The 13,238-nt window shown below is 35.6% G+C and overlaps 1 protein-coding gene across 1 annotated transcript in view; it reads right to left on the bottom strand.

The window, feature by feature from the left end:
• COL24A1 (collagen type XXIV alpha 1 chain) overlaps window positions 1-13,238 on the bottom strand; it is a 366,899-nt gene that overhangs the window by 182,940 nt on the left and 170,721 nt on the right. The window contains exon 24 of the mRNA XM_057310505.1: window positions 10,845-10,889. Coding sequence (XP_057166488.1) covers window positions 10,845-10,889 — 45 coding nt within the window. The remainder of the gene's footprint in view (window positions 1-10,844; window positions 10,890-13,238) is intronic.

Genomic DNA, 13,238 nt, shown 5'->3' with positions numbered 1-13,238 from the left:
GTCTTTAATTTGCTTCTCTTCAATTTACCTAGAATTGTAATGTCATATATCTTCTCTGATCATGTCCATGAATATGTCCACACACTTTGTGTGTATTTGCTTTTGACTTCACTGATTTATACTTTCTAATTTTCTTTTTTTCTAATTTTCTTTCTTTTATTTCTTTTTCTTATGTTCAGTTAGCCAACATATAATACATCATTAGTTTTTGGTGTAGTGTTCAATGATTTATTAGTTGCGTATAACACCCAGTAATCATCACAACACATGCCCTCCTTAATACCCATCACTCGGTTACCCCAACCCCCTACCCCTCCCTTCTGTAAGCCTCAGTTTGCTTCCTGGAGTCCAGAGTGGACTTAATACTATAGTGAAATTAATTTGCTGTGGCTTCTTAATCCAATAAGTAATGCTATTTACACATTTCAAAGATGATAAATGTCAAATATACGATTCTAAAACATAACAATTTTGCCACATCTATGTTTCTGAGACACTTCCTCAAACCATAATGTGGTACTTGGGCCCCATAATCTCTAACTTTATATAGTAACAATAGGACAATATGTATTCGTTAGAAAGACACTTGGAAGTCATCTCATTGTTAAGAGGAAGCAGGGTGCTAAATTTCTTAACTTCTCTGAAACATGTTTTCTTTTGTATAAAAGAGGAGCAATTTTTATTTTCCAGAGTTTTTGTGAGGATTAAATGAAACAATATATACAAAGTAGCTGACATATCACAGGTTTTCAATAAATAGTACCTATTTTTATTATATTCAGGTAAGCATCCTTTTCATGATTGTATGTATGGTAGATATACGTTTTGTGTAACTCTCCATTCTGAGAACAATTGCCTCTCCCTGCCATATAGGAGACATATAACAGCTTTGTAGCTGTCCTACAGGTATGTGCAGCTTCGAAAGAAGAGGGGGTAGATGACATTTTTAAGATGAAAGCACTGAGACTACAGAGGCCCTATAAGGACAGTTTGATAGAGTTTTACTTTGTTCTTCTTATTTGGCTAAATGGTACTATCAGCTTCTGGGACTTTTCCTCAAGAAAATATGAGTCACTTTTATGATTTAGGCAAGTCCATCTAAAATAGCATTCTCCTTTTAATGAAAGAAGAAATGGAACTTATTAAATAAAATGAACTTGTATGATGTTTGATAATAGTTTCATGATAATGCCAACAAGACAGAACCAAAACTCATCGCTGTATTAAATGAGGTTTTGCAATGAGCACTTCTTAATATTTTCTTCCACATGTTTCAAAATCTTTCCTGATTCCATTATAAATACATTAAATTATGTTTCAATAATTCTCAGAAATAATAACATTTGACAATATTTTAAAATTTAATTGCCAGCTTGGCCTAAAAGATTACCAAGTAAAATTTTATTTTGCTCATTTCTGAATCTAACTATTGATTCCCAAGTTTCCATTTAAAGACAGGACAAATAGAGTAGGCTGGGAAGATGGCAGAGGAAGAGGATCCTAAGCTCACCTCCTCCACGGATACAATTAGATGACACTCATATCCGTGTAAATAACCCGGAAAATGACCCAAAGACCGACAGATCAAACTCCACAACTAAAGGTAAAGAAGAAGCCACATCAGAGAGGGTACAAAGGGCAACAGTGTCCCCAAAAGTGGGGAACAAACAAACTGGTAGTCCATGGAGTGGGGGAGGAAGCTGAAGGCACGGAGAAGGAGGAGAAACAGACTATCACACCAGGGAGCCTGCATGGGGAAGATGAATCCCCATAACACTTTGCTTTGAAAGTAAGAAGGACCACATTTCATGAGTTCTTACAACTAGCAGGTTTAAAAACCTGGAATTTTAAAAATCAGTGGGCTCAGCTCTGGGAGAGCCCAGAGGGCAAGCGGAAACTGAGTCCCCATCCTTAGAGTACAGGACAAACGGCCCTGGCAGAGACAGCACAGAAGCAGCAGTTTGAAAAATGCCTGGGACATATAAGCGGGAGAGTAGTTTACTCATTTCGGAGAGTGTCTAGAAGGGGCAGGATCACAGGAGGACCAGTCCAGGAACAAAGGAGCTGGCAGGCACTATCTCCCTCCCCCACCCCTCAGCATAAACACACTGCTACCTGTGGGAATCAGCACAGTGTCAGAATTTACTACCTAATTGCTTATACCAAGCCCCACCACTCTGGGCTTCAGCGGAACTGCCCTTTTCAGTCACCCTTGCCTAAGTACCCCTGCAGCAGTTCCCTTCCCCTAGAAGACCAGCACAAACCTTGCCAACACCATGTCTCCTGGCCAGTACACTTTGTGGATTCACACAGGCCAGCCCCAATCCCAGCAACTGCAGTGGCAGGTCTCATTTTGCAAGCAGACTGGCGGGCACCATGCTAAAACTGTGTGCCCCACACCAGCCCGGACCCAGGAGTGGCAGCATGTCCCTGCCAACACACTCATGAGCCTGTCCGAAGTAGTGCCACAAGCCTGGCAGGATGCAAATAGCTCCCTCAGGGGCCAGCACCACTTCACATTGTCTACTGCCTTGGGGTGAGGGAAAGAGAACCACACACTAGACCAGATAGATTTAAGAGATATATTCAGAACATTCCATCCTCAAACAACAGAAGACACATTCTTTTCAAGATCACACAGAGAACATTCTCCAGAATAGATCATATATTAGGCCATAAAATAAGTCTCAACAAATTCAAAAAGATTGAAGTCATACCATGCATCTTTTCTGACCCCAATGCTATGAAACTAGAACTTTTTTCCAGAAAAAGTCTGGAAACAGCACAAAAACACGGAGTTTAAATAACATGCTCAATGAATGAGTCAACCGAAAAATCGAAGAAATAAAAAATTACATGGAGCAAAACGAAAATGAAAACACAATGGTCCCAAATCTTTGAGATATCCCAAAAGCAGTTCTAAGAGGGAAGTTTACAGTAATATAGGCCTACCTCAAGGAGCAAAAAAATCTCAAATAAACAACCTAACCTGACACCTAAAGGAGCTAGAAAAAGGACAAACAAAACCCCAAACTAGTAGAAGGAAGGAAATAATAAAGATCAGAGCAGAAATATATGATATAGAAACTAAAAAAACAATAGAACAGATCAATGAAATCAGGAGCTGGTTCTTTGAAAAGATCAAGGAAATTGAAAAAACTTTAATCAGACTCACAAAAAAAGAAAAAAAAAAGAAAGAGAGAGAGAGAGACAGAGGAGTCAAATAAAATCAGAAATGAAAGAGGAGAAATAACAAGCGACACCACAGAAATACAAAGGATTGTAACAGAATATTATGAAAAATTATATGCCAACAAATTGGACAATCTAGAAGAAATGGGAAAATTCGTAGAAACATATAATCTACCAAAACTAATGCTGAAATAGCAAATTTGAACAGACTGATTATCAGCAATGACATTGAATTAGTAATAAAAAAAACTCCCAACAAACAAAAGTCCAGGACCAGATGGCTTCACAGATGAATTCCATGAAACATTTAAAAAAAAGTTACTACCTATTCTCAAACTTTTCCAAAGAATAGAAGAGGAAGAAAAACTTCAAATTCATTCTATGAGACCAGCATTACCCTAATACCAAAACCAGATAAAGACACTACCAAAAAAGAGAACTATAGGCCAATATCTCTGAAGAACATAGACGCAAAAATCCTCACCAAAATATTAGGCAAACCCAACCCAACAATTCATTAAAAAAATCATTCACCACTACCAAGTGCGATTCATTCCCAGGCTGCAAGGGTGGTTCAATATTCACAAATCAATCAACATGATACATCACATCAACAAGAGAAAGGAGAAGCAGCATATGATCATTTCAGTAGATGCAGAAAATACATTTGACAAAGTACAAGATCCATTCATGATAAAAACCCTCGACAAAGTAGGTTTAGAGGGAACGTACTTCAACATAATAAAGGCCTTATATGAAAAACCCAAAGCTAACATCATACTCAATGAGGAAAAACTGAGAGCTTTTTTCCCTAAGGTCAGGAACAAGACAAGGATGTCCACTCTCACTATTTTTATTCAACATAGTATTAGAAGTCCCAACCACAGCAATCAGACAGAAAAAAGAATAAAAGGCAACCAAACTGGTAAGGAAGTAAACTTTCACTATTTGCAAATGACATTATACTATATATAGAAAACCTGAAAGAGTCCACCAAAAATCTAGTAGGACTGATAAATGAATTAGTAAGTTTGCAGGATACAAAATCAATGTACAGAGAAATCCACTGCATTTCTATACACTCATAATGAAGCAGCAGAAGGCAAAATTAAGAAAACAATCTCATTTATAATTGTACCAAAAATAATAAAATATAGCTAGATATAAACTTAACCAAAGAGATGAAAGATCTGTACTCTAAGAACTATGAAGCCCTGATGAAAAAATTGAAGACAACAAAACAAATGGAAAGATGTTCCATGTTCATGGAGTGGAAGAACAAATATTGTTAAAATGTCTATACTAAGCAAAGCAATATACACATTTAAGGCAATCCTTATCAAAACACTAACAATATTTTTCACAGAACTAAAACAAATAAGCCTAAAATTTGTATGGATCCACAAAAGACCCCCAAAAAGCCCAAAACAGTCTTGAGAAAGAAAAACAAAACTGGAGATATCACAATTTTGGACAAGTTATATTACAAATCTGTAACTTGCAAAAGAATGAATTGGACCACTTTCTTACACCATACACAAAAACAAACTCAAAATGGATTAAAGACCTAAATGTGAGGCCTGAAACCATAAAAACCGTATAGGAGAACACAGGCAGTAGTTTCTCGGATATCGGTGGTAGCAACTTTTTTCTAGATACGTCTCCTGAGGCAAGAGTAACAAAAGCAAAAATAAACTATTGAGGCTACATCAAAATAAAAAGCTTCTGCACAGCAAAGGAAACAATCGACAAATCTAAACAACGACCTACTGAATGGGAGAAGATATTTGCAAATGATATATCCGATAAAGGGTCAGTATCCAAAAACATATAATTAACTTATACAATTCAGAACCAAAAAACCCCCCAAATAATCCAATTTAAAAATGGGCAGAAGACATTAACAGACATTTTTCCAAAGAATACATACAGATGGTCAACAGACACATGAAAGATGTTCAACAGCATTCATCATCAGGAAAACGCAAATCAAACCTAGAATGAGATATTACCTCACACCTGTCAGAATGGTTAAAATAAAAAACACAATAAACAACAAGTGTTGGTGAGGATGTGTAGAGAAAGGAACTCTCATGCACTATTGGTGAGACTGCAAACTAGTGCAGATACTGTGGAAGACAGAATGGAGTTTCCTCAAAAAATTAAAAATAGAACTACACTACACTAATCATACTACTGGGTATTTAGCCAAAGAATACAAAAACACTAACTTGAAATGACATATGCACCCTATGTTTTCTGCAGCATTAACTACAATAGCCAAATTATGGAAGTTGCCCATGTGTCTATTGATAGATGAATGGATAAAGAAGAGGTGGTGTGTATATATACAATGGAATATTACTCAACCATAAAAAAGAATTAAATCTTGCCATTTGCAACAACATGGATGGAGTTACAGAGTATTATGCTAAGCAAAATAAGTCAGAGAAAGACAAATACCATATGACTTCATTCATATGTGCAACTTAAGAAAAAAAATGAACAAAGGGGAAAAAAAAGAGACAAACCAAAGACAGACTCAACGACAGAGAACAATCAGATGGCTACCAGAGGAGAGGTCAGTGAGAGATGGGTGAAAAAAGTGAAGGGCATTAGGAGTACATTTATCTTGATGAGCACTGAATCATACATGGAACCGCTGAAGTACTATATTGTACACCTGAAACTAATATAACAGTGTTTGTTAACAACGCTGGAATTAAAATAAATAATGAATAAAATAAAGTAAAATAAAATAAAAAGAGAGAACAAGACAGTAGGCCAATTGATAAAAAATAAATAAAGACAGGATAACTAATTTTTGATGTAGCTAAAAGAACCTTGGAACAGGAAGTAGAAAATCCAGATATGAAACCCAGATCCACTGCTTACTAACTGTAGGAATTTGAACATATCATGTAACTTCAATAAATTTCTATTTCCTCACTTCCAGAATGTCAATAAGCTTTATCTTAGTAGGGTTGTTTTAAGATTAAATGAGATAGTACTTCTTCAATAAATAGATTTCCTTCCTTTCATTTTCTCCTCTGACTCCACCTCTATTTGGTCCTGAAGGAGCTGGTTATAATCTAACTTAGAATCAGCCCTCAGAAGCTCTATGATTCTAAAGGTTTTGTAATGAGAAGTGGAATACCTGATTTTGAGGATTATCCATGGCCTTTCCTCTTCCTCTTCCTTTCTGCTCATCAGTCATTTACTATATACTAGCACACCAGAGGGCAGGCAGAAAAACAGAGAGGACACAGTAGATTGCTTATGAAATTTTGCTAAATTGATAAATTAGGAATAAATGATGTATTATCAAGTAGTTGGGTTATATTTTAAGAGGTAAATTAATATGGCCAAACTATATGACATTCTTAATAATCCCTTTAATTGGACAGAAAAGTTGCAACTGAAACTTAATGTAGTCATTTTATGAAAAAAAATTCCAAGTTTTATATTCAAAATAACGAACCAGAAAAGAATCCTGGGGGTCACTGCCAATCATTTTCCAAAGTCATCCCAGCTTTTTTTTGCTACAGGAAAAACCTACGCAGTTTTGTGCATCTCAGCAATAAAGGAAATAGAGGTTATTATCCCCTTCATGAAGAAGGCTGTGGAGCCATTGCTTCTAAAATATTTAGTCTAGTTCTGTTTGCTATAACGGCAGGAAGACATAATGAAACTGGAGGAGAGCCAGAGAAAAGAAGCCAAATTGGCAGGTGAGAGGAAGACTAGAAACACTTAAATTCTTAGAAAAGAGTCCTAGATTCTTATAATTGGAATTATCCTTAGACATCATATATACCAATTCCTTATGCTTCCAGAATATTCCTGATAAATCATAAAGAGTTTAGTTATCAAAGCCCTATTATATGCTGGACTGACTAGAATCCTTCCCTTTTTTTGCAGCCTATCTTCAAATTATCACCACAAATATATCTCATATGCATCCACTTCTCTTATACCCACTGCCATCACCCTGGCCCAAGTCATTTCTTTCTCATTTAGGCTACTATAATAGCATTCTAACTGGTCACCCTCTTCTACTCTGCTCCTCATAACCATGTTCCAATTTCCTAATCTATTGCCACCAGTGTGACTGTGAAACACAAATTAAATCCTGTCATTGGCTTACATGGAATACTCCAATAATTTTCCATCTACTTCAGGATCAAGTCCAGAGTAATAAACATCGCCCCGAAAGATTTGGCTCCTGCTTCCTTTACTAATAGCCCCTCACTTTGCTTTTCCCTTGGCTCACCAAGGTCTATCCACACTGGCTTTCTTTCAGTTCCTAAAACAGCCAAATGCTTTTCCATACAATAATAATCACCACCACCACCATTACAGCTAACATTTCTCAAGTTTTTACTATGTGATTGGCTCTGTGCTAAGTGCTTTAAGGCATTACCATGTTTAATCCTCACAAGAAACTCCATGAAGTAGTTACTATTTTTATCCGTTAACTGTTGAGAAAACAAATATTTAGAAAAATTAAAAATAATTTCTCTAAAGCAAGAGAAGTCCAAAGGTGAAAATTCTGTTATATTGCATATTCCAGGAATGTTCTTTCTCTCCACTCTTCCCTAGCTAGATCCTACCATGCTTTATGGTTACAATTCGTATGTCATTTCCTCAAAACAGACCTTTCATTTTCTGATCTAAATTTGGCACCTCTGTCTCAGTCCCTTAAACTTTTCCTCTATAGAATGCATCACAGTTTATAATTACGTATTTCTTTATGCAGTTATTTATTTAAAATCTTTCCAACCTCCAACAGACTATAAATTTCATGAAGGCAAGGATCATATGAATATAAATACAAATATCTGCTGAATAAATGATTGAAGAAAGTCATCCAAACTTTCTAAGAATGAGGTGTTGAATCACCCCATGGGAGAGTCCGAGTATTAGAAATTCTATTAAAATATTTTTGCCTACATAGAAAGCTGTCCCCTTCTGATGTCTATCCACTGATTCTAATTCTGGTCTCTTGATCAATACTAAAAAACGAGATTCTATATTCTCTTTTATAACTCTTCAAATACTTTCAGCCTAGAAAGTTAAAGACAAAGAGGACTGGCAATTAAGGTGGGATGATTCAAGATTTATTCATAAAAAAATACTATGTTAGAATGAAGAGAATGAGGGGCATTTTTTGGAATTACAGACTTTTTAGGGCACATTTACAGAAATTAATTATTTGCCTAGAGTAAATGAATGTAAGAAGTATATAGATATGAAATATGGATGGGTTGCTATGCTTGGCATGCTGTATCACAAACTGGGTTTTAATCTGTATAGATCTAGAAAGAAACATTACTGGAGGAGGTTCAGTTAAAGGCAATTAAAAGACTGTACAAAAAGACTGGGAAAAGTAAAAACTAGCTATGCAATTAAAACTAACCTTACATATCCCCAAATTATAAGACTGATATCAGGAAGGGTGATCATATCTTCCCATATCTCTTATGAGTTTTGTTTTAACAGAACTCTGGATTAGATGAACTATATTTCTAAGATTTTGAAATTAATAAGATAAAATAAAAGCTGGAGATTACCAAGAGCCAAAATAAAATATTCTTTAGGCATCTTATATATTTTAATTAACTCAATATAGTCACTGAAATTTTTTTTAAAGTCTATCTCCTATCCTTAATGAGAAAGATGGAATCTCAAAGATGAAAAGGCCGTCTTGTTTGATAATATATTTGATGCTTGAAATCTCTCCACAACTTGTAGTCTAAGTGGCTGTTAGCTAACAGTAAACATCCTCAGCTCTATTAAATGACTTGGGGGGGGGGTCCTTAAATCATCACTTATACTTTAAATATCTTATAACTTTGTCAGTTAAACCTCAATAAAGCTGGGGTATGATGCTTTGGATTTTGAGATTTCGATTTTGAGTTTGGATCTCTAGGTTAAATCTCAGTTCCATAATTTATTAGCTATGTAACTTTGAACAGGTTACTTACTGTGCTTCAGTTTCCTCATTTCAAAAACTGGAATAACAAAATGTGCCTTTTAAAATTGTTTGAGAATTAAACGCAATGCCACGATATTAAACATCACTTCGTATTACATCTGGCACATAGCAAATGCTCACTAAATGTTGGTTTCCCTCTAATAACAGAAATCCACTATCTGCCAAGACAGCTCATTTCTACTTTAGACAGTACTGGCACTGGGTTCTTATACTGTGTGGAACTAGTCCAACACTACTAAGTAATAACACTTAGAAGCTTAATATACGATGTTATATTAAGAAAAGATGCTCTTGGGGCACCTGTGTGGCTCAGTCGGTTAAAAGTCTGACTCTTGGTTTCGGCTTGGGTCGTGATGTCAGGGTCTTGAGATCAAGCCCCACATCTGGCTCTGGGCTCAGCACTAAGTTGGCTTCAGATTCTCTCTCCCTTTCCTTCTGCCCCTCTTGCTTATGGCTCACTCACTGTCATTCAGATGGATAGATAGATAGATAGATAGATAGATAAACAAACAAATCTTTTTAAAAAAAGATTGGTATTTTAACTGTGGCTATTAATTCTAGTTTATATATATTTCTTAGCAATTTGTCACTCAGAAATGGCAGAATTTAATTTCTTTGAGTGACCTTAGAGAAATACCAGTTACAATTATATTTGAAAAGAAGTCTTGAATAATCTAATTGATGTCAACGTCCCACTGGAATTACCCTTCTCAGTAAAAACAAGAACAGAAAAATCACCTTTCTAGTGATTATGGATTAATTGGTACGGCAACAATCTTTTAAGACTAAATGGATTCTCTCTTTATTTTTGTTAAGAATTCATGACAAAAATAAGAGTATCAGAAACGTATTGCCATTTTATCACAAGACCAGGAAATATAATTGTCTGATTACTTGATATTGCAAAACAATTTTTTAGAAGAGTTTATTTTTATTTAAGTCATAAGAAAGGTTAGAAGGAAGAGAATTTGCTCATTTAACCTATTAGATGGTACCACTTGCTTTGTGATAACCCAGCACACTTTGTAAATAAATTCTCTTGCCTTGAATCAATGTAATTTACCACTTTATATATGTTATATGGGTTCATTTGTTAGAAAATATTTTATCTGGCTTTCCCTAGTACAGAAAATAAAATTACTTCTAACATATATGATTCAAATACAACATAAAGCTTCCTACTTCCACAGCAATGCAAATTTAAACAAATCAAACTTCTTTTGAGGAAAGAAGTTACAATATGCTTTACAATACTTCACCTCTTAGCTTAATCTTTCAAATCTAAAGAAAAAATATTTTCAAACTTAAGAGCTTACTATTTTATGGCTTGGTAAGTTATAGATTTTTAATAATGAAAAATGTTAAGGTCAAATTTAGATTGAAATGACCAGAACTAAAATTAAAGACCAAATATTAGAAACAAGAATGTTCCTGGTATTATAGATATAATTTATATTGGACAAAAATATCAATAACTCTGTTTCCCCTCATTTCTCTTGTAGAGTAGGTTTTATTTGTCACATCACAAGTGGCTTTAAATTTGTAGGAGCTAAGAATTTTTTATTCTGAATTTTATTAAGCACAGATGATCGCTAACATGACTCCTAAACATGCTTACAGATGATGGTACAAATAAAAGAGCATAAAATAAGCTTACTGTTTCACCAATCTTTCCAATGTTTCCTTGATCTCCCACTTCTCCCTGTTAATAAATAATATAAAGCTGTAAAAATGATTATTTTTCAAACAAGATCACTCGTGACATTGCTTCCATTTTCATTTAATGTTATTAGTCAAATTCTAAAAAAAAAAAAAAAAGCAAAAAAAACCTCCGTTATTCAAAACTCTGTTATACTATTTCTGTGAAACATAGTCTTCTTCCTACTGTTTTCTTAAGTTATATTCTTCTACTGATGACTTTTAATCACTTTTAAAACATTTTTGCAAATAAAATTTTTTAAAAGAAGTATTTATTGAGGTGTACTCTGTAAAAGGCAGAGCAGTAGGAGCTGTGGAAGGTATTAAGAAAGAATAAAAATAAAACAAAGCCTTTGCCCACAGGAATGCTCTATTTGATCCAGGACAAAAGACCTCAGAAAGCGGAGCAGAGCAGAGTACCTGCCACAGTGAAGAGCAAGGGAGCTCACAGGAGCACGCCCGCTTGGGCTGGCAAGCTAGAGCTGGCTTCACTGGGGAAGTGAGGTATGCTCGGAACCTTAACCACAGTCCCTAGTCCCTACCACTCGGAAAACGCAAAGTTTTTCAAAACTCGTTTGGTAGCAAACTTAACCTAACCTGAATTTATTTGGCAGCAATGCTTTATCTGACCTGAGGGAGGCTATTTATAGTCTTGTTTGTTTGTGTTTTTTTTTAAAGATTTTATTTATTTATTCGACAGAGATAGAGACAGCCAGCGAGAGAGGGAACACAAGCAGGGGGAGTGGGAGAGGAAGAAGCAGGCTCCCAGCGGAGGAGCCCGATGTGGGGCTCGATCCCAAAACACCGGGATCACGCCCTGAGCCGAAGGCAGACGCTTAACCGCTGTGCCACCCAGGCGCCCCTATAGTCTTGTTTGTTTTAATTAATCTGAACACCCTTATATTTCACCACAGAAATGTTAGTGTTTCTAATTATGGTGTGTTGTCCCATAGCCTGCTGCAGTGTTAAATAAAATGTAGTATATTCACCATATTCTCTTTTGAAAATCCAAACATCAACAATTTCAAGTAATGGATTAGGAAACTATATTTGAGTTGGGCTCTGAAGAATAGGTGATATTCCACTGGTTATGACAAAGGTCCCTTTGTGGTGTTGAGGAATGGCGTGAGTGAATGCTGAACAAAGACATAGACTAACGAAAGGTAGAAGATTCAGTTTAGGGTACCATGTATAGTTAATCTGACAAGAATGTATGTTTTATTTATAGCAATAGGAAATTAAACCCTCGATCGCTATTTAAAAATTAGTAATTATATTGTAGGGTAGAGTAGTAAAATGTTAAGCTGCACTGAACAATTATTGTAGCCACTAATATAAATAGCTACTGAGCATTTGAAATTAGCTGGTGTGAACTGAAATGTGATGTAAGTATAAAATCCACACTAGATTTCAAAGACTTTGTAGCAAAAAAGAATATAAAATATTTCATTAATAATTTTAATATTGATCACACGTTGAAATAATATTTTCATATTTGGGGTTAAATAAAATATATTACTAAAATTAATCTCATTTGTCTCTTTTCATTTTTTTTACTGTGGCTCACATCTGTGATTCATATTATATACTCTATTGAACAGTGCTGATTTTAAACACTGAAACCTAATATTCATATGAGTAATCAATTTGAAATGAACTTTTAAAGACTACACAAATATTCGTTTCAATTCTTGTGTGGACTTAGATATACAGTAAAGAATGAAGCACTGTAGTAGTCTGTGAATCCTAGTTTTTGACTGACAATTCACTAGATAGCTTTTTTAGAAAATCTGTGGCAGAATAATATACAGATTATTAATTATTGTATTTCCCCCTCCTTACCCAATACCCCTTTCAAATTCCAAGGGAGATGGACTGTTTTGTGCTTCATAGTCTTAGGGGAGGTCTGTGTTAACAGGCAGAAAGCAGAAGTTGCTTGCAGATTACCTGCATTCCTGCTTTACTTTTCAGAGAGCCTAAAGGAAGGAGGTGAGTTGGTCTTTGAGGGCAACAAGAGAGAGAGGAATATTTCCCCAGGCCTAGGAAGAGAACAGAGATCCTAGGGTTCTGTAAAAGGTGGTGTGACCCTTAACCAACTCCCAAGTGCTCCCCCCAGGAATGCCAGGTTCCCCCAAGAGAATGCCAGGTTCTAGTGAATAGCTATATGACACACCAAGACTAAAATTTCAGGGACAACTACAAGGAGCTGAACATTAAAGAACTCCTTCATCTCCTGGGTTACAAAGAGCCACCCAAATGCTGGAGTGATTCTAGTAAGGAGGCAGGATGTCACTAGGACTAAGATTCAGTTTCTTGCCTGTTTGACTACATGTAGCTCACAGGTGGATTTTTT

The sequence above is a fragment of the Ursus arctos genome, unplaced genomic scaffold, assembly GCF_023065955.2.
Source record: "Ursus arctos isolate Adak ecotype North America unplaced genomic scaffold, UrsArc2.0 scaffold_12, whole genome shotgun sequence".
In the NCBI taxonomy this organism is placed as follows: Eukaryota; Metazoa; Chordata; class Mammalia; order Carnivora; family Ursidae; genus Ursus; species Ursus arctos.
This window is presented reverse-complemented; position numbering and strand designations above follow the sequence as displayed.